Genomic DNA, 25,062 nt, shown 5'->3' on the forward strand with positions numbered 1-25,062 from the left:
GAAACCACTTCTCCTTGCCTTAATCAGTATAATCCTACAATTCATTCATCAAGGAGTGTGATCTTTTAAACACAATATTCAGATCAATCACTCCCCTACTCCATTTGACTTCACCGGGGCTTCCCCAATGGCTCAGAGGATAAAGAATCCACCAGGAATTCAGGAGACTCAGGTTTGCTCCCTGGGTTGGTACGATGCCCTGGAGGAGGAAACGGAAACCTACACCAGTATTCTTGCCTGAAAAATCTTGTGGACAGGGTCACAGAGAATCAGACACAGATTCTTTCTGAGCAACTAAACAGAGAACAGAAGTCAATCCATTTCTAAATTCCCCTGGTCTACCCAGCCCCACTCAACTGTCCTCTCTTTGACCTCTTTCCTCCCACTCTCCCCAGTGTTCACCCTCTTTCCATTCATCAACCATGTCAAACTTGTTCAAGCTTAGGACCTCTGTCTGGAGTCCTCTAACCCATTTTCATATGGCTGTCTCTTCCTCTCATTTAGGTCTCAGCGCAAACGCCACTTCCTCAGAGAAACCCATCCGTACTATTCTATCTACAAGAAATAATCCTGCTACTATATTCTATTTCTCTCTTTTCTTGATAGCATTTACAACTATCTGAAACTCTTCATTTTTATATCTGATTCCCTCATTCTTAGGGAGTTCTTAGCTACCTCATTCAAGGCCTGAGAACTTAACTGATCTTCAGGATCTCAAATAGTGACTGTCAACTATTGAGAAATATGTGCTGAATGAATATTAAAGAATCAAGTAAGTCTAGTTTTGAAGTTCTTGTGAGAAGCGGGTGCTGAAATCAGACACCAGTGTACTAAATTAGGAAAAAAGGTGGTAGGCATTAGGGAAAGAGCATTTCCCTGAGAATCATGAAACTAAGTATTTCCGTATTACCTTTGGTACTAAGTGGCCAAATGGCTTCAGACAAACCTGGGAAGAACAAGTTTTCCTGACAAAAGTCTGGGCTGGATAAACCCAGGTCTCTTTCTGCTTACCAACTTTAAAACAAAAGGCCATTTGAACCAATTTACTTTAAAGAAGTCTATCAGAAACTTAAGTACCTGCGAAAAACTCAATACACAAATGATTTTTTTAAATTAAAATTAGAAAAATCAGGGAGAAGTCCCTCAGAGCCATCTGGGAGGCTGTCTCTCCGGCTTAAGTCCTGAGTAAGTCCACTGAATAAAACATACTTCTCAAAAATTAAAAGTAAAATTAAGTAAAATTAGAAAAATCAATGGAAGAGCACCAGTAAGATACTGTTATTTAGTTCATCACTGAGAGACTAGAAAAAAAAATCAAGTTACCATGTCACAGAATAAACATATTCATTTCAAGTCAAAATAAAGGAATCTAATCTTTTAAATGACCCCTAAATTGCCCAATATGGGTTGGCCTTTACAAATTCACTAGTTTTCTAAAAGGCAGAAATACTGTATATCTGAATTTGTATCCATCCAGTCTCCTCTTCCTCAGAAGATTACATGTCCGCCCTTATTATCCACAGCTCATCCCTCTGCTGTGTTCTCTCATCCCCGTTTCCTCCCTCTCACTCTAGCACGCTGCCCAACAATTTCATTTTCATTTTCGACTTTCTCCTTTAAGTCTTTCCTTTTTTGCCTCCCCTCTGTACAATCCAGAGGGTTTGAGGGTTTGTTTTTTTTTTAGCGGAAAATCCACCTAGGTCACCATAAAGGGCTTGCAATGTAAACAAATTTGGAATTAAAATCATAATAAACATGCTCCATATCTAATGAGGGAATCTGGAATACTAAATCATTGCCCTTGAACATGTTGCTATTTCATTCACACAAGCGCAACTTGAGAAACTACACTGTATAAATGTACACATATTCCGCCACCCACCTTTTTAAGAGGGAAACAGGATTATTTTCTCTGCAAAATCCAATGAAAGTGACATTATTAGATATTTACTTAGAATAGGGAAAAATTCAAATTCTACAGAATATTTAAATTTAAAATGCACTCAACATCACTTCCTAAAAAAGTTGTTCATAATCTTTGAATATCTGTCACTGCTGTTCAAAATAAAGTAAAATCATCTAATCAATGCTAGATCACCAATCGACCACGCTAATAGGTTAAGTCAACTTTCGAGTCTTTAAACTATACCTCCAAACTGCAGCAGTAACTAACTGGCATTAATCAAAATAATTAATTGCCACATTATTTAAAAAGATCTAAAGTGAAGTAACTAAAGGTTAGAGAATTCACAAAAATAATGTTGCACTCCATATATCTCTAAACAAAAAGATTATTTTAAGAGCACACTCTTTATATTAAGCTACACAAAAAGAAATGAGGAACTTGAGAAGATGATACCTGTCCTGCATATGGTATTTTCATAGGGCCTCACTAGTTCTAGTAAATTACTGTATATAAATAAGTAAGTGCACTGGTCAAAAAATAAACAAACAAAAAACTACTGCTCCTTAAAAGGCAAGCGTCTGGAAAACTTATTCTATAATCTCTACTCCAATTCTTCCCCTCCTACTCACAGCCTGAATCTGCAATTTGGCTTCTGAACCTATTTCTTTACTGTAACTCCCAAGAACACTAATAATATTTGTTGTTGTTTAGTCACTAAATCATGTCTGACTCTTTGCCACTGAGCCACCTGGGAAGCTCTACTAATAATACTGTGTGTGTGGATGTGTGTGTTCAGTTGCTCAGTTGGGTCCAACTCTTTGTGACTCCATGGACTGTAGCCTGCCAGGCTTCTCTGTCCACGGGAGTTCCCAGGCAAGAATACTAGAGTGGGGTGCCATTTCCTTCCCCAGGGGATCTTCTTGACCCAGGGATTGAACCCATGACTTCCACATTGGCAAGCAGATTCTTTACCACTGAGCCACCTCTGTGGTAATAATGTCAGGAAACTTTGGGCATACACAGACCATTAAATTCATCATACAGGTGGAGAACCAATTTCAGCTATTTTTTTAATGTTTCATTATAAATCAATAAAAATATACTAAAATACAAACTTATAAGCTTCTCAACATTATTTCATGGTATTACTTGCAATCTTTCTCAATTTATGTGCAGCCTATTTGACGATGGCTGGCCTTCAGGAAAATCAGGGTCTGTATCTGTGGTAGATATGGTGGGTCAGTATGACTTCCTGTACTGCAGAGACTAAAAGCTAAAAACTACATTTCCCAGCCTTTCGTGCAGTTAGGGTTGTGGCTGTGATTTAAATTCCATCAATTAGATGCTCTCTGGAAATTTGGAGGACAAAAGAGAATGGAGGTGGCATTTAGGTTGCTTCTACTAGTAAGCACTGTCATGGAGATGTCTAGGTTTTCTATAGCAGCACTTGCTGCAGTCCTGGTATCCAGTCACAGGTTTCACAGATATCAGGAAGGATACACAGCATACATTCTGTCGCACAGGTCATGTGCATGATGGCGGCAGCACGAGCCAACAGCAGTGACAACCGTTTACTTGTCGCCGGCTGTTTCCTAACAGTGGCAGACTTCTGATCATGGCCCAGGTGACAAGGTTCTAAAGACTAGCAGCTAAATGTTACAATTTCCTAATTTTTCAGGCACCTTTCTGATCCTAAAAGAGGTAGTAACTCCCGTCATGGCCCCGATGCAATGTGGCTTTTGAACATTATTTTTTAAAGTTTAAGGGCTTCCCAGATGGTGCTCATGGTAAAGAATCTACTTGCCAATCAGGAGACGTAAGAGATATGGGTTCAATTCCTGGGTTAGGAAGATCCCCTGGAGAAGGAAATGGCAACCCACTCCACTATTCTTGCCTGGAGAGTCCCATGGACACAGGAGTCTGGTGGGCTACAGTCCTTAGGGTCGCAAAGAGTCGGACACAACTAAAGCAACTGAGCACTTAAAAGTTTGACTAAAGTGTGTTCCTTCAGTCTTTCCAACAATTCTATATAAGTCACTTAAAATCGTTTATTAAATCTCTTTCTGCTTACACTAGCTAGAGTTGATTCTGTAACCTAATCCTGACTAGCTTCTTTTCTTATCCTTTCTACCTTTTCTAACAAATCTAAAAATCCCACTTCATATTACTGGTCATCAGAGCTTGGTAAATCTTTCAGCTATTAATAGATGTGGCTATCTGGATCAAACATGGACTCAAGAAATTATAAGGTAATATCTCACTGCAACGACTTTTGTGTTCCATTAGACAGTGAGCTGAACAGCACAGCACACCCAAAAGGTGAAAGTGTCAACTTGGAAACGGGAGAAGGATACAGCCTGACTCTCTGCATGGTTGTTACTATCTGCTTTCAGAGAACACTCTGCATTTCCTATTGTAGCATTTAGATGTGGTTTTTAAACACTATGTACTAGCACAAAAATAGAAATATATATCAGTGGAACAGGACAGAAAACCCAGAAATAAGCCCATGCACCTACCGCCAATTAATCTCTGACAAAGGAGGCAAGACTACCCAATGTTGGAAAGACAGTCTCTGCAACAAATGGTGCTGGGAAAACTGGCCAGCCAAATGTAAAAAAGTGAAATTAAATCATTCCTTATCTCTATACACAAAAATAAGCTCAAAATGGATTAAAGACCTACACAGACACTATAAAACTCCTTGAGAAAAACATAGGCAGAACACTCTTTGACATAAATCACAGCAATATCTTTTTCAATCCATCTCCCAGAATAATGGAAATAAAAACAAAAATAAACAAATGGGACCTACTTAAGCTCAAAAGCTTTTGCACAGCAAAGGCAAAAATAAACAAAGCGAAAAGACATCCTACAGACTGGGAGAAAATATGTGCAAAAGATGTGACTGATAAGGAATTAGTCTCCAAAATTTACAAACAGCTTATGATGCTTAACAGTATCAAAACAAACAGCCCACTCAAAAATGGGCAGAAAACCTGAAGACACATTTCTCCAAAGAGGACATACAAATGGACAATAGGCACATGAAAAGCTGCTCGATATTGCTAGTTATTAGAGAAATGCAAATCAAATATTTGCATTTGATTTGTGCAAATTGGTGTGAGGTATTACCTCACACCAGTCAGAATGGCTATCAGCAAAAAATCCAAACAATAAATGCTGGAGAGGGTGCGGAGAGAAGGAAACCCTCCTACACTGTTGGTGGGAATGTAAATTACTACAGCCACTATGGAGAACAGTACGGAGGTTCCTTAAAACACTAAAAATAGAGCTGCCATATGACCATATGCAATCCCACTCCTGGGCATATATCCAGACAAAAGCACGATCCCAAAGGCTACACTCATCCCAATGTTCATTGCATCCTGTTTACAACAGACAAGACATGGAAGCAACCTAAATGTCCATCAACAGAGGAATGGATAAAGAAGATGTGGTACATATATACAATGGAATATTACTCAGCCATTAAAAAGAATGAAATAATGCCATTTGCAGCAACATGGATGGACCCAGACAGTGTCATACTGAGTGAAGTAAGTCAGAAAGAAAAGGAGAAATATCGTACAACATCCCTTATATTTGGAATCTAAAAAGCAATGATACAAATGAACTTATTTACAAAACAGAAAGAGACTCAAAGACTTAGAAAATGAACTTATGGTTGCCCGGGGAGAAGGGATAGCTGGGAGGTTTGGGAAGGTCATGTACACACTGCTATGTTCAAAATGGATAACCAACAAGGACCTATTTTATAGCACATGGAACTATACTCTATTATGTGCTGGCATGGATGGGAGGCGGGGTTCAGGAGAGAATGGATACAAGTATATGTATGTCTGAGCCCCTTTGCTGTTCACCTAAAACTACCACAACATTGTTAATCAGCTATATCCTAATACAAAATAAAAAGCTTTAAGTTTGAAAAAAAAATGTGATTTTTTAAAACATGCTTGATAATACAATATCATGTCTCCATGAATTCGGAACTCCCAAATTCTCAATATGTAAACCATGTGCACTATTTTGTGTACCTCCATCTTATCCTTAAATTTACACATCCTATTTTAACTCTATTAAGATTAAAGTGTTCAAGACATTCAATAAATTGCTAAGATACAACACTTGAGCAAGATAGCTGAAATAATGGAAATAATTTTTACCTGCATTTGAATGAAAGTAGGAGATGTTTTTAGCTTAGTCTTTATTTTAAAAATTTTGTGCATACACAAAGGTAGGAACTTGTCCTATAAAGGCAGATGTATTATTGGCCCCACAGCAAACAGTATAGATCTGATTACATTTAGAAGTGTCACTATTTCCTTCAACAAAGAACCAATTATCAGGAGGCATATTAATGACAAAACAACTGTTCCTCTATGAAGAAAGGAGCCTGGCCTTCAAGCACAACATCTTTTACTCTGTAACAAGACCATTTCTTGTTGAATTCATAACTGGCACTCTTTAAGAGGGCTTCCCTGGTGGCTCAGTGGTAAAGAACTGGCCTGCTGATGCAGGAGATGACACTTTGATCCCTGGCCAAGCAGATTCCCTGGAGAAGGAAATGGTTACCCACTCCAGTATTCTTGCCTGGGAAATTCCATGGACAGAAGGAGTTTTGTGGGCTACATTCAGTAAATGGGGTCGCAAAAGAGTAGGACATGCTTAGCAACTAAACAATAGCTCTTTAAGAGCTTTTCTAGTCTACATGCCTTACAACGTTAATTGTTAACCAAATTTAAAAAAAAACAAAAAACAAAAAAACCACCTTCTCTCTTAAAGCAAGGGTTTTAGAGATGAACTAATTCTCCACTGGGCATTTACTTCTTCCCCCTCACAGATGGGCTGCAAGTATGCCAAGAACACCTTCACATGACAGACACATCACTGGTTTTGTCCAACCATAAAATGAAACAGCCGCCTGTCCATTCATGTGATAGTAATTGTTTCTCTGCATCATTGAAATCTTATAACATCAAATACAGAGTATGTAATAAAATGGTATATTTAGCTTGGATCCCATCCTTCACACTGTTGCTAGTTCCTTTTTTTAAATATGTTACATAGCACTCCTGCTCAAGCCTTCAGTGGTTCCACACTACCTACCACTGCCCACCTTGCAGGATAAAATCTAAAATTCCCTAGTCTGGCATAAAAATGCTTCATGATCTGGCACCATCTACTATTTAATCATAACCACACAAGTTATGCTCCACAGTACTGCACTTTTAGTTCCTTGAAAACATTGTATTCTCTCATGCCTCTGTACATTTATAATGCTATTTTCACTGCATGAGATGCTCTCACCTAACCTTTTCCCCCACAAAGTTCTGCTTAAGGCATGTTTGTACAATCTTCCCTCAACTCCTAGGTAGTCAGTCACCTTTTCCTCTCTTTCCTACTGCATTGAATCTGTACTTCCACTATAAGGATCATATTGTATTGCACCTGTTCTGTTTCATTTAACATATTAAGTGCCTATAGGATGCCAGGCACCTATACTGGGAATATAACAATGAATAAAAAATATAGGTCTTTGCCCACATGGAACCACTGTACAATCTAGACAGTGGAAACAAACATCATAAACTCTTAACCAAGTATATAATATTTATTGCCATGGAAGAAAATAAAGGTAAGAGACTTAGGGAGTGCCACGCCCAGAGGGGAGAGAGAGGGAGGACAGCAATGCTATTTTATACGAGGAAGGCCTTTATACGGAGATATTTGAGGAGATATTTGAAGGAGGTCAGTGAGGGAATGAGTCACGCAGATATCTAGGGAAAGACACAAGCAGAAACAATAAAATATGCAAAGGCAGTGACAGAGGATAATTTGGCATATTGAAGGAACAGCAAGGCGGCCAGTATGGCTGTAAAACAATAAACAAGGTAGGAAGAGGGAGGAAACAGTAAGAGATGAGATAGGAGAGGGGAAGGAAGCAGGTTAAATAGGGTCTTGTGGCCAATGGAAAGTCTTAGGCTTTCCTGAATGAGATGGGAAGCTATTGAAGGATTATGGGCAGAAGAATGCCATGATCTAACTTTGTTCTAAAGAATCATGGCAGAAGGTAAAGGGTGGAAGCCGGAAGCTGGACAGGAGGAATTTTGATTACAGTTAACTTAGACCAGATAGGCAGTCTTGGCATGCAAAGAAGTGGCCAACTGGTCATATAATTTGAAGATAAAGCCAAGAGGATTACGGATATTTTGGATGTGGGTGTAAGAGGAAAGGGGGTCAAGGATCACTTCTTAAAGAGTTTCAGCCAGAGCAGCTGGATGAACAGAGATGCCACTTCCAGAGCAAAGAGCTTCTTGTTGGGAAAGAAAGTATGCTTAGTCTGAGATGCCTTTAAATATCCAAGTGCAGATGTGCCGCAGGCAAGGAAGTGCTGGCTAGAGATAGAACCTGAGAATCATTAGCAACTACATACTATTTCTCAAACCATAAGACTATCCAATTACAAGAACAGTAAATATGGAAAAAAGAGAAGAGATTTGACTGAGCCTCAGAGTTCTCCATCATTTCGCGCTAGTAGAGTTAAGAAGGAACCAGCAAATCAGACTGCTGTATGTCTCTTCACTGAATATAAACTGACCGAACCAATTCTTAGCACCATGCTTAGCTTATAATAGATAATGAAATATCTACTAATGTGTATGTTTATAACTTTAGCACGGGCAAAGAAGAGGTTCTAACATCACATCACAAATTATAAAATTGCAAATAAACTTCTTTTTATATGTTTGATATAAACTGATCCATGTCAGTTGCTCCAAAGGTTTAAAAAGAAAATGTCTCCTGTATAGTTACCAAAAGCACTAAATTTAAAAATCTCCATAGTGCGAAGAGACATCGTATTGAAAATAAACAAAACACTCCTGAGATGCACACATTCATTTACTGAGTGCCTACTAAGATAGTAAGGATACATGAGTGCGAAAAACACACAAAAACCATGTCCACACTGAGCTAATAAGATGGACAGATAATAAATAAATAAAATGGTATGTTAGTATTAAGAAGGAACAGGTACCACATGAAATGGCAGAGGGAAGGGTGCCAAGGAAGGCTCCACCCACAAGGTAACTTCTGCATAAATATCTGAAGAAAAAGGGAAGCCAAGTAAGTATTTTACAGAAAATAGCTTTTAGTCATTGGCAAAAAGTAAACAATTTAAACCAAGAAGATAAACACAACTGGAAATCAAAACTGATAACCTAGATTAACAGAAATAGAAAGATGGCCAACTCTATGTGTACAAGATCAGTGATTCTATGCAAAGGTCAAAGGGCATAAATCCAGATCCTACCATATAATTTTACCTAAATCTAGAATTCCAAATATCAAGGTACTGGGAGAGATTCCAGTGTATATGCTTCTGGGCATGAATGCAAGTATGCACATATGTGTTTATGTGGATGTTTTGCGGGGACTATGTGCATGCATTTATATCTGTAGGTTTGTATGTGTGTTTCTGTGTCCTAGAGGGAGACATTACTGGGATAAGTAAGAATAGAAGACAAATATTTCTCAAGCAGTTGCATGCTCCGAGACAATACTAAACATTTTCTAAAATATCCCATTTGGTTGGTACAACCACCTTTGACATAAGCATTACTGTTCTCTTTTATAAATTGAAAAAAAAAATCATAGTTACACTGGCAGTACAGTGAACTGACAAAAATCAAATTCCAAAGCCTCGTCTTTCCATTCCTATTCATGTCTTTCTGAGCAGAGAAGTGCCTAGAGGAACAGACAGCTATTCCTTTCTGAAACTATCCTAAGAGATCCTGTAGATCTCCAATCTATTTCAAAGGATACCTTAAGCACAGAAATAAGAGGTTCAGAATGTGAATAACTCCCAAGAGAAACTGCAAAGGGCCAGGGTCCTGGACAAGATGATCCTAAGAAAAAGATTATCTGCAGTGGGAGGAAAGCTGAATCATAATACTAGTTTCCATTTATCACATACTTACATTACACACACACAGAGAGATGATGTTTTTTAGGGACTTCACATGTATGCCACTTAATCTTCGTAATAACTTCTTCCAAGTAATTTTTTTTAAATAGAGAAATTGGGGACGGAGGGATAACACTGCAGGGGTAAGGCATAACAGGAACAAGTTCAGGAGGTGGAAACAGCAGGAGCACCTTCAAGAAAGCAGTTAACAGTACAAACTGACTCAAGCAGAGAGAGATGAAGGGGAGAAGAAAGGATGCAGCTGTAAAAGAAAGGTGGCACTGCTCAGAACCTGTGATGTCAAGCCAAGGAGTTTTAATTTCATTCAGCAAGCAACAGCGTCACTAGAAGTCCCCGTGTGATCAAATCTATGCTTCAGGAAAATCACTGACAGTTACAGGGCCTAATCTAAGGTAACGAAGGGGCAATGGAGGAAAAGAAATATGGAAGAGATACTGCAGAGGGAAAATCCAGAACTTGGCCAGACTCGGGATATGATGTTCTAGTAACTGGAGTATCAACCTAAGCAGAGGATTAGAACTTTAGATGGGGGGAAGATATAAAAATATGCAAACATTATCATTTATGTACTCAACCAAAAAATGGAGTAAAGGAATCAAATGTACACTTAAAAACATAAGTTTCAGTATACACAAGCTTAGAATAAAATGCTATTATACCATCTAGTTATAGATACATAAGACAATGCTATATCATTTTTTTAATTTTTGGCCACATCATGCAGGATGTGAGCTCTTAGTTCCCCAACCAGGGATCAAACCTGTGCCTCCTGCAGTGGAAGCACACAGTCCTAATCACTGGACTGCAGGGATGTCTCAAGACAATCCTATGTAATGTTAACATATAAGGTCTTTCAATTTTCATATAAAGTTTAATTTTAACTTTTCCAGTAAGACAAAAGTTGAAAATAATTCTGAAAACATCTACAGTACTGCCATAGTACAGCAAGTTAGAACAAATTCATTTTGGAGTTGGGAGTTTCAGCGTGAGTTTTGTACTTAATTCTCTGCATGTCCTAGTCTCAACCTCCTGTGTAAAAAGAAGTCATTACAAGGCTTCAAGGGCTATTGTGGCCATCAGCTGAGTAAGTGAAGTGAAAGTCACTCAGTCGTGTCCAACTCTTTGTGACCCCATGGACTATACAGTCCATGGAACTCTCCAGGCCAGAATACTGGAATGGGAAGCCATTCCTTTCTCCAGGCGATCTTCCCAACCCAGGGATTGATCCCAGGCCTCCTGCATTGCAGGCGGATTCTTTACAGCAGAGCCACCAGGGAAGCCCAGCTGAGGTAAAGCACTTACCATAATGCCTAGAACAAAATAAGCACTCAGTAAACAGTAACTAGCAGTGCCCTTCCTTGGTTACAGATTCCTAAGAAACAGCATCTGTACACAATTCCCTTCACTCAAGCTATTAGGTCTGACCAAAGATAACCTGTAATAACTGGACACACAAGAGGAGCTCATTTTTTTAATGAAACTTTTATTACAGAAATAATACATTTCTATTGGAAGAAACAGATGCAAAAACACCTGGCCTTTCTGTATCCCAGGCTCCAAATCTCTAAAATGAGATGCCTGAACTCTTTCAGATGGAGGGGGAGGGCAAAATTGGGGGTCAGCCAGCCAGAGATTTGTTTGGCTTGCACAGTGTTAGGAAAAATGTAGCCAACATCTAGAATTGGAAGAGTTAATAATAAATAAATTCACATTTCTGGTTTCTCTTTAACAATCAGTCCTGGCAATGAGGTTCTGAATGGAAACTGTAGACAGATACTCTTTTGAAATCCTAACAATCCCCACCTGGCTTTCCTTCACTATGCCTGGTGGTCTCTGTAGACTGGAGTTTGCAACTCCTTAACTAGTTAATCTTCTAAGTTCCCCTAACTTTAAGATCCTGAAAAGTTGTAAAAAGAGCACATGGCAACACTGATTTCAAATGTTTTTAGATATTGCTACCCTTGGCCAGTTGAATCTGATAAATACTACAAGAACTAGATACACATTTATATTAAATAAACTGTTCATCAAGAACTATGAACATAAACTTTCCCAATTCTCACTTCTACTCACGTTACAGCCAGCACTTAACTCAGCACAACGTGCTAGGTAGTACGCCAAGTCATCCAATCTTTTCATAACCACTCTGTAAGATCAGAATAACTACTACCTCCAATTTATACAAAAGGAAGCTGAAGCTCAGAGAGGTTAGGTGATTACTAGAAAAGTACCAGAAAATTCATGCTTTCAACATGCTCCATTTTCATTTATCATTCAACCAATTTCTATATACCTAATCTAACAAATATGTTCTACAGAATAAAGAAATCTGACACAAGAGCTCTCTCATTTATTTCTCTTTACAGCTTTCAAAGAAGAACAGAAGAAAAAAACCGCCAAAAACACCTTTTGAATGGTTTCACAGTCACCCTCTTCAGAGTATGGCAGACTGCCCCAGGTGAACAGTAGCCAACAAGGAGGTGGGGCGCCCAAGAACTGTTGCTGTTGTTTAGTTGCTAAGCCATGTCCAACTCTTGTGACCCCATGGACTGTAGCCCACCAGGCCCCTCTGTCCATAGGATTCTCCAGGCAAGAACACTGGAGTGGATTGCCATTTCCTTCTCCAGGGGATATTCCCGACCTTGGGATCGAACCCAATTCTCCTGCATTGGCAGGTGGATTTTTTACGACTAAGACACCTTGGAAGCTCACCTAAGAACTACTGAAGAGATAAATGTTACATGGCTATTACTTCCCTCATCTGTAGTTGTCACTTTAAAAGCACCACTGAAAAGATAGACATTTATACTTGTGATATTATTCAGGCAGAGAAGGAGTCACAAATAGGCATATGGAGACTGCTGGAATATCTAGTAAGCAGGGTTTTCCAGTGTATAAAATTAACATGATTAGAGAACTGGATTGTCAAGCAGCTTTTCTCACTCCCAGTAAATGAAAAATTACCTTAAAAAAAAAAGTCATCTGAGATTCTATAATGCCATTCGACTGGCAACCTTAAAAAATCAACACATTACATAATTATTATCAGAAATCTGATTCTACCTAAGAATAGCCATTATGATATTAACGTAGGACCTGGAGGTTAAATAAATAGAGAATAATAAAGTGTCACTAACACTGCACTCCTGCTCCATCATGGAAATAAGGTACTGTGCAATTACTAGGAAAACACAAACAAGGTAATAGCACTGAGCAAGCACTTGAGTGGGCAAAGGACTCCCAGAATCCAGCACAGTTCAGGTGGTGAGCCAAGAACTGCTTGGTGGTTTTAATACCTGAACAATTCTTGACAAGGCAGAAAGCCAAGGTTAAAGCGTGAATTCCATGGCAACTCCTCAAAATGTCCTAGTAGTTAAGATGCAGCTCTTCAGTGTGATAATCTACAGAATGTAATTAGAGTCCGATTGTTTTACGCAAGTCATGTGCATAATAATTATCATACAGTTATCTATATCGCTATCATATTAATCACCTCTGACTGCAGCTCAGTTCAGAACCAACTACTGTACATGAAAAGACAAGTTTCGCAAGGTACTGCCAGGAAACGTCCATGGGTCATAGAGCGACGTCACCAAGTTGCAGGCAGGATCTTCCTGTGGTTTGCCTTACCCACTTCTGGTTTCAGTTGTGAACGTGTGCTGATCCCGAAGCTTCTTACAGCCCCCTTCTCGAGGAGCAGCCCAAACTCTGAAGCACATATGGTAGAAAGCTCTCCTAGGATAGACCAGTGGTCCCTATGGTGACATGAATCTTGAGAGGCTTTTGAGCTGACCAGGAGAGCCTCCTATGGCAAGTAAATTAAAGGCCATAGCCAGGTGGTGGCAGAACTAAGGGCTACTTGGACAAGTCATACATGGGATAAGGCTACTATTTCTAGTAACAGCATCCAGGAAGGTAAAATGGGATTCAGTCATGACCTAGTGTTTTTTTTAAAAAAGAAAAAGATATAAAGAGACTGCACCACTCAGGTCAATGTATGTGAGTGTTGTGTTCTAAGAGAACAATTAACATGCAGAAATTCACATGAGCATAGTCAAGCCGATGGACGAGTAACATTTTTTTGTGATCCTCAAAACAGAACTAAATATAAATTTTTATAGCATTTCAACATTTTAATTTTACTGACTATCCATTACTTTAGACAGAAACCAATCTAGGGATAATTATCAACTTCTTGACAAAAGAAATGTACTCATCAGCTCTTCCCAATATGCCATGACAGGCAACTTGACAGAGAAAAAGACATGGCTTTTGATGTCTTAAAGACCTTCTGAATACCTGGCTCTGCCCCATCGAACCCTGAGCAAATAACCTTTCTGTGTGCTCCTTTGCTAAAACTGGAATTAATCACAAATTTCTTCATGAAATTGAATTAATGAAACAATTTACAAAATATCCTGGAAAGTGCCTGGAAAAGAGTAAATAATAAATATTAGTCCACTTCCCCCATCCACTAGGAAAATTTTTTTATAAAATAAAACTGTCCAAATTCAAAATGAAAAGGTTCTGTACCACTCACACACATGTTAAAGTATTTTAAGAGACTGGAATTGTTCTTTTTACTACATTCCTCTGAAACACTGAATTTTTTTAAAGTCAACTTTCTGAATGCAAACAACTGTTGAAAATAGGCAGAGCAAATAGGAATTCACTATATTATTCTTATAGTTTTGTGGGTGTGAAGTTATATCAGTTACCCAAAAACTTCAGAGAAAAATTGTCTTTATGTGCACTCAAAATATTATCCAACCTAACCTTTGGTTACTGTTTTTGCAGACAGAATACTCTACAACAGTTAAAGAAATAGAGGCTCTTACAGCATAAGATTAATACTAAATCAAATTCATTTATACAAAGTCATTTTTTGATAACATAGCTCATACATACATATACTTCCTAGAAAAGCAAATCATTATAAGGCCAATTCCCTTTGTCCACCACTGACAACCAATGGTGTTCATCTTTTCAAACATCTTTCTGTCCTTTTTTCCATATACATATAAAGAAGATAAGATACATATAACTATACATATCACCCTAACGACAGGCTTCCTTTTTCCACAATAATACTTATTGAAGTTCTTTCCTTTCACATTATAGATACATCTCATTCTTTTTAGCTGTTATAAAATATGTATATGAATATACTATTTAGTCATTTTCCTACTGTTGGACACTTAAATTGCCTCTTGTTTTGTTTTACCAACAAGGTAACAATAAACATCTTTGTATATACCTCTTCTGCAAATGAGTAAGTGTTTCTGTAGGGCAGATATGTAGAAGTAGAAATATATAGGGTGTGCTGTGCTGTGCTGTACTTAGTTGCTCAGTCATGTCTCTTTGTGAACCTAGACTGTGGCCCTCCATGCTTCTCTGTCCATGGGGATTCTCCAGGCAATAATACCGGAGTGGGTTGCGTGCCCTCCTCCAGAGGGTGGGAGGAGGACCGAACCCAGGTCTCCTGCATTGCAGGTGGATTCTTTACCATCTAAGCCACCAGGGAAGCCCAAGAATACTGGAGTGGGTAGCCTATAATACCTTCTCCAGTGGATCTTCCTGACCCAGGAATCAAACCAGGGTCTCCTGCATTGCAGGCAGATTCTTTACCAGCTGACCTACCAGGGAAGCCCAATACACATTTAAATTTTTAACAGATATTGGAAAAATGCTCTCCAGCATTGCTTTCCAATTTAAACTCAAGCAACAGTGAAGAAAGTACCTGTTTTCCTAAACTTTCACCAAGTACTGAAATTAATGAGCTTTTGTTTTTTCACAAACTGATGACTTTTTAAAATTTTATTTCCCTGATTAATTTTTGTTAAACCTTTCCAGTATTTTCTTATGTTTATGGCCTTTTGTATCTTTTCTGTGGAATGCCTATTTATATCCTTTATTTTTCTAATGGCCTTTTCCTTTTAAAAATTTGGATGAACTTTTTATATATTCTGGATATGAACAAATAGGGAGCATAGACAGTAGGTTAAGAGTAACAGAGCCAGTCTGCCCAGGGCTCACTAGCTGACAGATGTTGGCAAGTTACTTAGTTTAGCTATTCCATGCCTCAGTTTCCTCATCTGTAAAAATGGGGATAATAACTGTACTTACAGTCACCATGAGGGTTAAGTTAGCTGAAATACTTAAAGTGCTTTAAAACAGTGCTTGGCACACAGATTAAGTGTTATATAAGAGCTTTCTTTTTGTCTGTACAATTTGTTGCAAATATCTTCTCCCAATCTATTGTTTATGTTTTAGTTCCTGTTTACAGTAAGTCTTCACTTACTTTTCCTCAAACAGTTCTTTTTCCATCTCTATTCTAATATCAGAAATTATTTAAGTAGATGAAACCAACAAGACCCCCCTCATTGTATTTCACAACCAACTTCTCCTCAAGAATACAAGCAAATATCAGCCAAGACATCTAAATTTAAAAAATCTTTCCACTAAAAAAATCTAACTTCCTTACTAGCATAATCCCCACAAATTAGTAAGAAGACTGATAATTCAGCAGGAAAAAAGGCAAACCAAATCAACACCAAAAATGGAAATAAAAATGACTCTTAAAAATATGAAGAGATTCTCAACTTTGTTTTAGAAGCGCAAATTAAAACTAAAAATTAGCGTTCCTTTTCATCTTACAGACAAGCAAAGATCAAGAAGTTTTAAAATGCACACTATCCGGGTATAAAGAAATAGGCATTCATACATTGCTGATGGGAGCATAAATTGTTAGTTTCTATGAGAAGCAATTTGGCACTGTCTTTCCAAAATAAAAATGCACATACCACTCAATTCATCAACTTAATATCTAGGAATTTATCCTATAGACACATGCAATCATATTAAAAATAACATACCTATTTATTTATATATTAATAAACTTACATATTTTAAAAAATATTTAAAATAACATACTTATTTAATTATTTATTCAGTAAAGTTTGTAATAGCAAAGATCAGAAAAAATCTAAATGTCCATCAATAGGGGACTGGCTATATAAACTGTGGTGTATTGAGATGATGAACTTTTATGTAGCTGTTAAAAAAATGAGGTAGTTTCCCTCACCTCCCCTCCTTCTCCCGTGTGTGTGTGTGAGATATATATGTATATCTCACATAAATGTGGGGCTTCCCAGGTGACTCAGTGGTAAAGAACTTGCTCGCTAATGTAGAAGACATACGAGACGCCGGTTCCATTCCTGGGTCAGGAAGATCCACTAGAGCAGAAATTCTTATGGGGAGGGAGGAGGGAGGAGGGTTCAGGATGGGGAACACATGTATACCTGTGGCAGATTCATTTTGATATATGGCAAAACCAATACAATATTGTAAAGTTAAATAAAATAAAATAAAAAGAAATTCTTATAATATTCTTGTCTGGGAAATCTCAAGTTCAGAGGAGCATGGCGGGCTATAGCCCATGGGTCACAAAGAGTGGGACAGGACTGAGCACACATGCAAAGCAAATCATCTATATGTATACATATATATATACACACACACATTTATTTGTGAAAAATCTTCAGATTACCATTAAGTATAAAAAAGCAAGATGCAAACCATGTGTGTATTTTGTTGTGATGTGTATATTGGTGAGAGAGAGATACTAATACTCATACATTTAAGTGTAAGTGCCTAAATAAACTCTGTATGGATAAACAAGAAACTGGTAATGCTTGATTCTCGGAAGGGAATGGCTAGAGGATAAAATAAGTGAGAAGAGTTAACTTTTTAATGTATACCATTACTTACCTTTTGAATAGGGTACCAAGTATTTGTACTATCTAATCAAATAAAAGGAAAACATTTAAAAACAAACAATCAAATGAAAACCTCCCTGTGATCACACTGACATTTCTACTGGTAACTTTTAAACAGTCACACACAGCAGGTTGCTATCATTCAAGTAGTGGGTGGCTAGTCTGTTCAATGGGTAAAAGCAGAGGCCCACCATTCTAGCTGCCCACCCCTGCAGAATGTTTTAAACCTACAGATGTCCAAGTACCCCTCAGAGATTCTGAGTTAGTAGGTCTGGGGTAAAGCCTGAGCATCAGAATTTTTTTAAGTTCACAGGTGACACTGATGGACAGTCACGTCTGAAAACAACTGAGTTAAGAGCATGACACAAACAGGTAAACATCCAGGCTCACCCTCTACTTAAATTACAAACAGTTTCACTGCTAACCCTAATCACTTCACACAGTTCTTAAAAAGGAACAGATGAGAGTGTGTAGATGGTACAGTGAAAATCTATTACTACTTCTGGATATTATCAGTAGATAGTCAGTGTCATCTTCATATACTAAACACAGTACCTTTGCAACATTCATACTAATGAGTTCATCCTATGTAGCATTTTAGCAAAAACTGATAGCAGTGGACTAATACCCAGTGGGCCGTTAATGGGGTTTTTGAGTGTCAACCTCTTCATCTGTAAAGTGAGAGGACTGAACAAGATATGTTCTCTACTTCCCCCACCTAACCTTCTATAATTCTCTAAGAATACAGGTGTCTAAAAGAAACTACCGCTTTAGGATAAACTAGTAAGAACCTTTTTTCATCTCATTTACCGGTTAGGCCCATTTCATAGTCTAGTAGGCTAGGGTCCTCAAAGAAACTCAGATATGCATTGAGTACTGCTGAATAAAGTAACAGTCACAGAAAAAAAAAAAACAACAACAACAAAAAAACAAAAAAATACTGTTAGGATTCAAACAATCTTATCTAGTAAATCTTATATAAGTTTTTAAAAATACTAAATATCATACACAGTAAGTATACTAAATACATTTAAGCACTAAAATAAAAGCGCCTGATGTGCTATCTTAAACTAATTGGTTCAAGTTAAAACGCAACAATCAAAGACTCAGTGCTGGAAGGGACGGGAAAGACCACATCCAGACCTCTCATTTTACAAGTAAGAAAACAGAAACTCAGCAAAGTTAAAGAATTTGTCCAAACTCATTCTGTCATTAATGATATTCTTAGAACCAAGTTCACAGTAACAAATTTATCAAGTACTGTACACTCATGTTTGCATGAGTTGTACTAGTATAACCTCATAAAGTGTAATTATTTTAGCTAGGGATTTTTGGTGACAATGACATACAAAACTAAAGATTATCATAGAAATTTCTTTATATACATAAAAGTTTCTGAATTTGCATTAACTGATTACAACAAAACTGTTAGCAGCTCTCAAAAGCACACAGAATTTCATTAGTATAGCAGGTAAAACATAATCTGCTATTATAGTCAAATAATTTCATAAAGCACATTAGCAAGAAATAGGATTAGCATCTACGATTAAAGGATAAAGCAATAGTTTTATTTTAGCTACATTAGTTCCACAGTCTCTTAAGGGTCTATTCAAAGAGTCCTAAGTTAAAAAAGAAAAATTCTATGAACTCATTGAGGTTTACCTCCTGTCTTCCTCAGAGCAAATGATTAGCAGACTGCTCTGTGAACTTTTACAAAGAACCCTTTTCTCTCATTTCTATCCATCTGAAAGATGGATTCTTCCTTCATCGTAAATAACTCATCATCTCATTTTAAATTTCTGACAATAATGAGTTCTTGGCATGAACAAACCCTTTTAACCTCTCTCTTTCTACTAACTTATTAAATAACTCATCTCATTTCAAATATCTGATAATAATAAATTCTCAGCATGAATAAACTTTTTTAATCTCTCCTCAATTCTATTGCATGGTCAATAAATTGTCTTAGTTTTGTATTTTATTACCAAAAAAATTAAACCTGCCATGACAAATAAAAACATCTCATGTGTAAGGTGGGATTATGAGATTTTTCTGTTACAGGGTCAGGACCAATTAGTAACAATATTCATGGAATACAGTCAGATAACAATATTCAATCCCCTAATAACAAGCAATCTGAGCATTTAGAAACATTTAATACTTTTCCTAATGAGGTAACTTTGGCAACAGTTCAAACCTAAGGTCACCTGGCACTGTGATTTTGAAAGGGATGAACTTCCTGCCATAGGCCCATGTAGTTTTCTTTTAAGAATACACTAGTTTGCTTAGCTGTAAAATTTACAGAACACTTTCATGTCTAGCATGTATCTAAAATCTCCCTCAGGATAATATAGAGAAGTAAGGCATTTTCTAAAGGCTGATTTTGTTCTAGGCACCGTGCTGACACCTGGATAGTTTAAAAAAAAAAAAAAAAGAGAACATGAACAAGAATGAATTCTACCTTGGAAGAATTCACAGTCCAATGGAGGAAATAAATGATTTCTATAAAATGTGCCTGAATAAGGAAATCAACAACAAACTGTGATCCCCCAACAGTACAAAGGCCTAACACAATCTCTCCAGGAATGAAGGTAGCAATGCTCCCCCAAAAGACTCTGGTTAGGAGATCACATGGAGAAAGCTTCTGAAGGATGAGCAGGGGTTCCCTGACATAAATATGGGGTGGAGGAAAGGAGAAGGCACTTCCGAGCAGAGGGAACAACAGGTAAAAATGCCTAGTGATGAGGCCATTTATTTCCATTTTAAAGATGACAAAGGTAAGTGAGCTGCTTAAAGTCACATGAATAATAACTAACAATGTATGAAACAGAATTCAGGACTCTTGATTTTAATCAGCTTTGTACATCAGGAAATGCCAGCACATATTGTACAAGAACATAAACATTTGTTTTTATTTATTACTTTACTCCTTCCTAAGAGATGGTCCGAGTCTGATTCACCTCCTTGGGAAGAGAAAGAGAAATGATCAGAGAAGGGGTTTTATATAATCCTCAAATCAATCCTGTGAGATAGACGTGTTTTTATTACCCCCACTTTACACACAAGAATACAGAGAGACACAGAGGTTAACAAAAGTCAGAAATTAAGTGAAGAATCAAACCTAGGCAACTCCCCTGACCAAGCATCTAAACTCAAGCACTTAACCATCCTATTCTGTCAAACAGTCCTAGGTCATTCTTCATCTGAAGATACCGGGGGGAACATGTAAGTTCTGGGACATATCATGGTCCCACAGATCTCAAACTGTACCACACATCTCAATATTCACACAAATTCTCATTGGCTCCCTTATCAATCTGGTCTCCCTTGAGCAGGTAAATCCATGCATAAGGTGGTGTGGGCTCTTTGAGCAACATTTTTACAACATGATTTAACTGGATGAGAGCAAACTTCACAAAAAGCACTAACCAAAAAGGAGGACATCACACAATAAGAGCATGAAGCCTGAGAGTATAAAGGAGAAAGCCCTAATCCCTATCTTTCACTTATGTATGCTGTTTTTAGAGGGCTGGGGCCAAAGTGCTTCTAGAAGTCTAACATACCAGTCACTCACTGCACAGAGTTCAGATGAAAGGATGGAGTCTGGAGCAGCCTTAACTTTCCTGTATCAAAGGTTCATACGACAACTCTAGGACATCCAACAACCAAACCTGCCCCGTGATTATTAATATTTGGAGCTTCCATGGTTTCCTACTGCACTAATATGACCTCAGGGAACTGGGGATCAGCATATAAGCTCAAACACTATAGCAACCCTGGATTTGCAAATGTAAGTTGACTGTTGGAGAGTGACCACAAAATGTCATTTCACCTTGAGGAGTATGTGGGAAATGCATGTGAAAATTATATGGGATGTGGGAAAATTAATAAATACTGGAATGAAATGTCTAAAGATCCATGGAATTTTCCAGGCAAGAATAATGGAGTAGGTTACCATGCCCTCCTCCAGGGGATCTTCCTGACCCAGAGATGGAACCAGCATCTCCTGAATTGCAGGAGCAATTCATGGGAATTGCTGAGCCACTGGGGAAGCCCCATAAATGTATACATACATATGTATACGTGTGTGTGTGTGTATGTGTGTGTATATACATTCCTCCTCACTTTATGCTGGCACAATTTGGAGTTGAAGGGTCCAAGTCCAGGAAAAAGGACATTTCCTTTCAGGCTCACTTTCAGACCTATGAATCTCTAATTCCCCAGGTCAGAGACTCTCAATCAGCACTTTGCAATCTGCCACCACATCTCCAGGCCAGTGGCTCCAAGGTCTCCTAGCATTGTGAAGAGGCCAGCTGACAAGCTCACCCCCACCCCCAAGCTGCTTAATATCTGCATTGTCAGAACCACTATCATCCCATTTCTGTGACTTTAGCACCTGCTAATAATGACTCTTCCAGCCCCCCAGCCCCCAACCTGCAAAACCCACATGTCAGTTTCAGGGAAACAGAAAACTGCATCTCTTCACAGGTTCTGAAGGTCAACCGACCAGCTAAAAGGAGGGCAAAGAAAACAGAGAGGGAAATAGAGAGAACCTTCATAAATAAGTATCCTAATACCTTTTTTATATGCAACAGACATTCCATGACCTGAGCTATAGGCTGAGCAATTCAAAAAGCAAGAAACTGACTTGAAATAACAGATGTAATACTTTAACTATGGCTAAAGAGGTAATAGCATTCTGGGCAATAAGATGTTCAATCTCCAAGTCTGGGGAGTGGAGCTGCTCTCTCCCATAGAAACAAAGTTGTGTTTTTTTATTTGTAGGCTAGAGTTTCACTCACAGTGTTATCATTTACTGAGCTACCTTTGCCATGGAGGAGGTGAGAATGTGGTGCCCGGCAGCTAACTCCTGGAAAATGGCCCAACTCTCAACTCCAAGACATGCAGCTATATAAATCAGCAAGGCTCCAATAGATGCTGCCTAACATCGAGTGCCACTAAAATATAAAGCAGTGAAAATCTGAAAAACTAGATCAAGAGAGGTGCTCTACCCATTCATTTATGCTGCTGCTGCTAAGTCGCTTCCGTCGTGTCCGACTCTGTGCGACCCCATAGACAGCACCCCACCAGGCTCCTCCGTCCCTGGGATTCTCCAGGCAAGAACACTGGAGTGGGTTGCCATTTCCTTCTACAATGCAGGAAAATGAAAAGTCAAAGTGAAGTCGCTCAGTCGTGTCTGACTCTTAGCGACCCCATGGACTGCAGCCTACCAGGCTCCTCTGTCCATGGGATTTTCCAGGCAGGAGTACTGGAGTGGGTCGTCATTGCCTTCTCCGACCCATTCATTTATAGTTTTCCCAAATATTAGATTTATTAAGTATTAAGCATAATACTTAATTTGAATACTGAAAACATTTTATATCCTAGAAGGTTATGTTGGTAACTCAGATACTGACAAGATCTTCTTTGCTGTCATTTCTTTCAGGTTTTGAGAACTGTACTCTCTTAAGAACCCCAGGATTACTTGTGGAAATAAAAAGGTGAGAGAATTTAAGATGTCTGCTTCTGAGGTTTAATAAAATCCTAAATTCTTGAAAGGGGGAGCAACTTAAAAAAATAAAGTGGGGGAATTTAAGCTCAATTAATAGTATCACTATTAGGAAAGAGGAAAATTTTACACCCTGTGCAAGAAAGAGCATTGTTAACCATATTAAAGCAATTTGATTTTCTTCAAGGCAAAAAATACTCATGACTAAGGGCTATTTAAATGAAATATGAAGCATGTTTCCAATCTGAGGATACAGAATCAAGGAAGCAAAGCTAATTATCGACCAAAGCAAAAATATGCTGTATTTGATATAAATTACAAATAGCCACCCCCCCTCCCAAAAAAGCGTTTCTTCTGAATAAACTACTATGAAAAAAAAACTGGCAATCGAAAGCCAAAGGGTCATTTAAAAAAATAAAGTCCAAATGACTGAACTCAAATAGTCTGTCTATTACTCGGGGCCTCTAAGTAAAAATGTGAAGGCAAGTAGGTTGGCTTACTCACAAACAATTAAATGCATGAGAAAGAAAGGAATTAAGTGGGTTAAGTGAGGGCTGGATGACTGTGTTTTGAGACCTGTTCACAGGAAGCCACTACATCCTGCCTCAAGAACCTGTCAGTCACGCTGTCTCTCGATTCAAGTCCCCGCCGCAGCGAGGTGGGGCGAGTACAGGTGTCCGGCCCCTGCCCCTCCCGGCGCTCTCACTCTCGAGCACCCGTGCGGCCGCTGGAGTCCCGGGGCGTATCTCTTCCTCCAGCTCTGGGCGCCTTCTCCAACCTCGAGAACCCAGAAAAACAGGCAGCCCCCTCCCCTCGGGCCAGCCCCACTTCCACGCCCTCCTCCTCCGGCCGCGCCCCCCGGTAATTACCGCCCGGCTCCCACCACGGTGCCGCTCCCGACGCCCTCAGCCGCCTGGAGGCCTGCGTCGGAGGACAGCCGGAAGCTCCTCACGCCCCCGGCCCGCGCCCCCGGCCGCACCCCGGGCCGGGGCGTCCCCTCGTCCAGGCCGCGCCCCAAAGCCAAGCCCCTCGCGCGGGCGCTGCCCCCAGCACTGCCCCCCCATCCCCGTCCCCGGCAAATTCCCCGGACAGGGGCAGCCTCAGCCCACGCCGCCCCGTCTGAGAGACGCCTCCCCCAACACACCCCCACTTCCAGCCTCTCGTGCCGGCCCTCCTCCCGGCCCCCGGCCAGGCCCCTCTCGGCCCCGCGGTCCCGGCGCCGCCACCCCCGCGCGCCCGCCGCCCCCCTCAGCCCCGCGGCCGCCGTCGCAGCCGGGTGGGTTCCCTCACCCCGGCCCCCGCTTACAGATCTTGCCCCGCAGGCTCTGCAGCACTCGGACCTCACGACTGTCCTCGCCTCCGGCCTCTGGCTCTGCCGTCGCAGTCGGAGCCGGCGCCTCGGAAAAACCCGCAGGAGCATCAGGCGCCGCCGCCGCCATGGTGCCGCCCGGCCTGTGCCGCAGCTCCGCCGCCTGCGTAGCCCGGCTAGGCGGAGCCCAGCCCGCGGCCTCCGCGAGGGCGAGCCGCGCGCTTTGCTCCGCCCCGGGACCTCGGCCTGGCTAGCCCCGCCCCGCCCCGCCCCCGCCCCACCCGCGGCCCCACAGTCACCGCCCCCCCTCCACCGAACCCGGACAGCCCGGCGCGAACCCACCTCGTGCGTTTCCTCGGCTTAGCCTTGTAAAAGCCAACACTCTAGCCAAGTGTGGCTCCAAGTCGTGGCTGTGAGCAGCCTTAAAACCCCACTGAGAAAACCCCAGCCCTCCCGAGATTCCCCAAACCCTTCTGGGAATTGGTTTCCGCACCACCCCCCCTCCCCGCCCCATCAGCGGATTTATACATCTAACGCTCAAGGGAAATC

General features: G+C 39.9%; 1 protein-coding gene across 3 annotated transcripts in view; it reads right to left on the reverse strand.

The window, feature by feature from the left end:
• Positions 1–24,758, reverse strand: part of RASA2 (RAS p21 protein activator 2) — a 126,276-nt gene extending 101,518 nt beyond the window's left edge. For 2 of the 3 annotated variants that reach the window (XM_055569499.1, XM_055569498.1), the window contains exon 1: positions 24,511–24,758. In XM_055569499.1, the coding sequence (XP_055425474.1) occupies positions 24,511–24,643 (133 nt within the window). In that variant the 5' untranslated portion in view covers positions 24,644–24,758. Of the gene's footprint in view, positions 1–24,494 lie in introns of all 3 variants that reach the window. The other variant, XM_055569500.1, reaches the window with a different exon arrangement.
• Positions 24,759–25,062: the final 304 nt, after the last annotated feature.

The sequence above is a fragment of the Bubalus kerabau genome, chromosome 2, assembly GCF_029407905.1.
Source record: "Bubalus kerabau isolate K-KA32 ecotype Philippines breed swamp buffalo chromosome 2, PCC_UOA_SB_1v2, whole genome shotgun sequence".
In the NCBI taxonomy this organism is placed as follows: domain Eukaryota; kingdom Metazoa; phylum Chordata; class Mammalia; order Artiodactyla; family Bovidae; genus Bubalus; species Bubalus kerabau.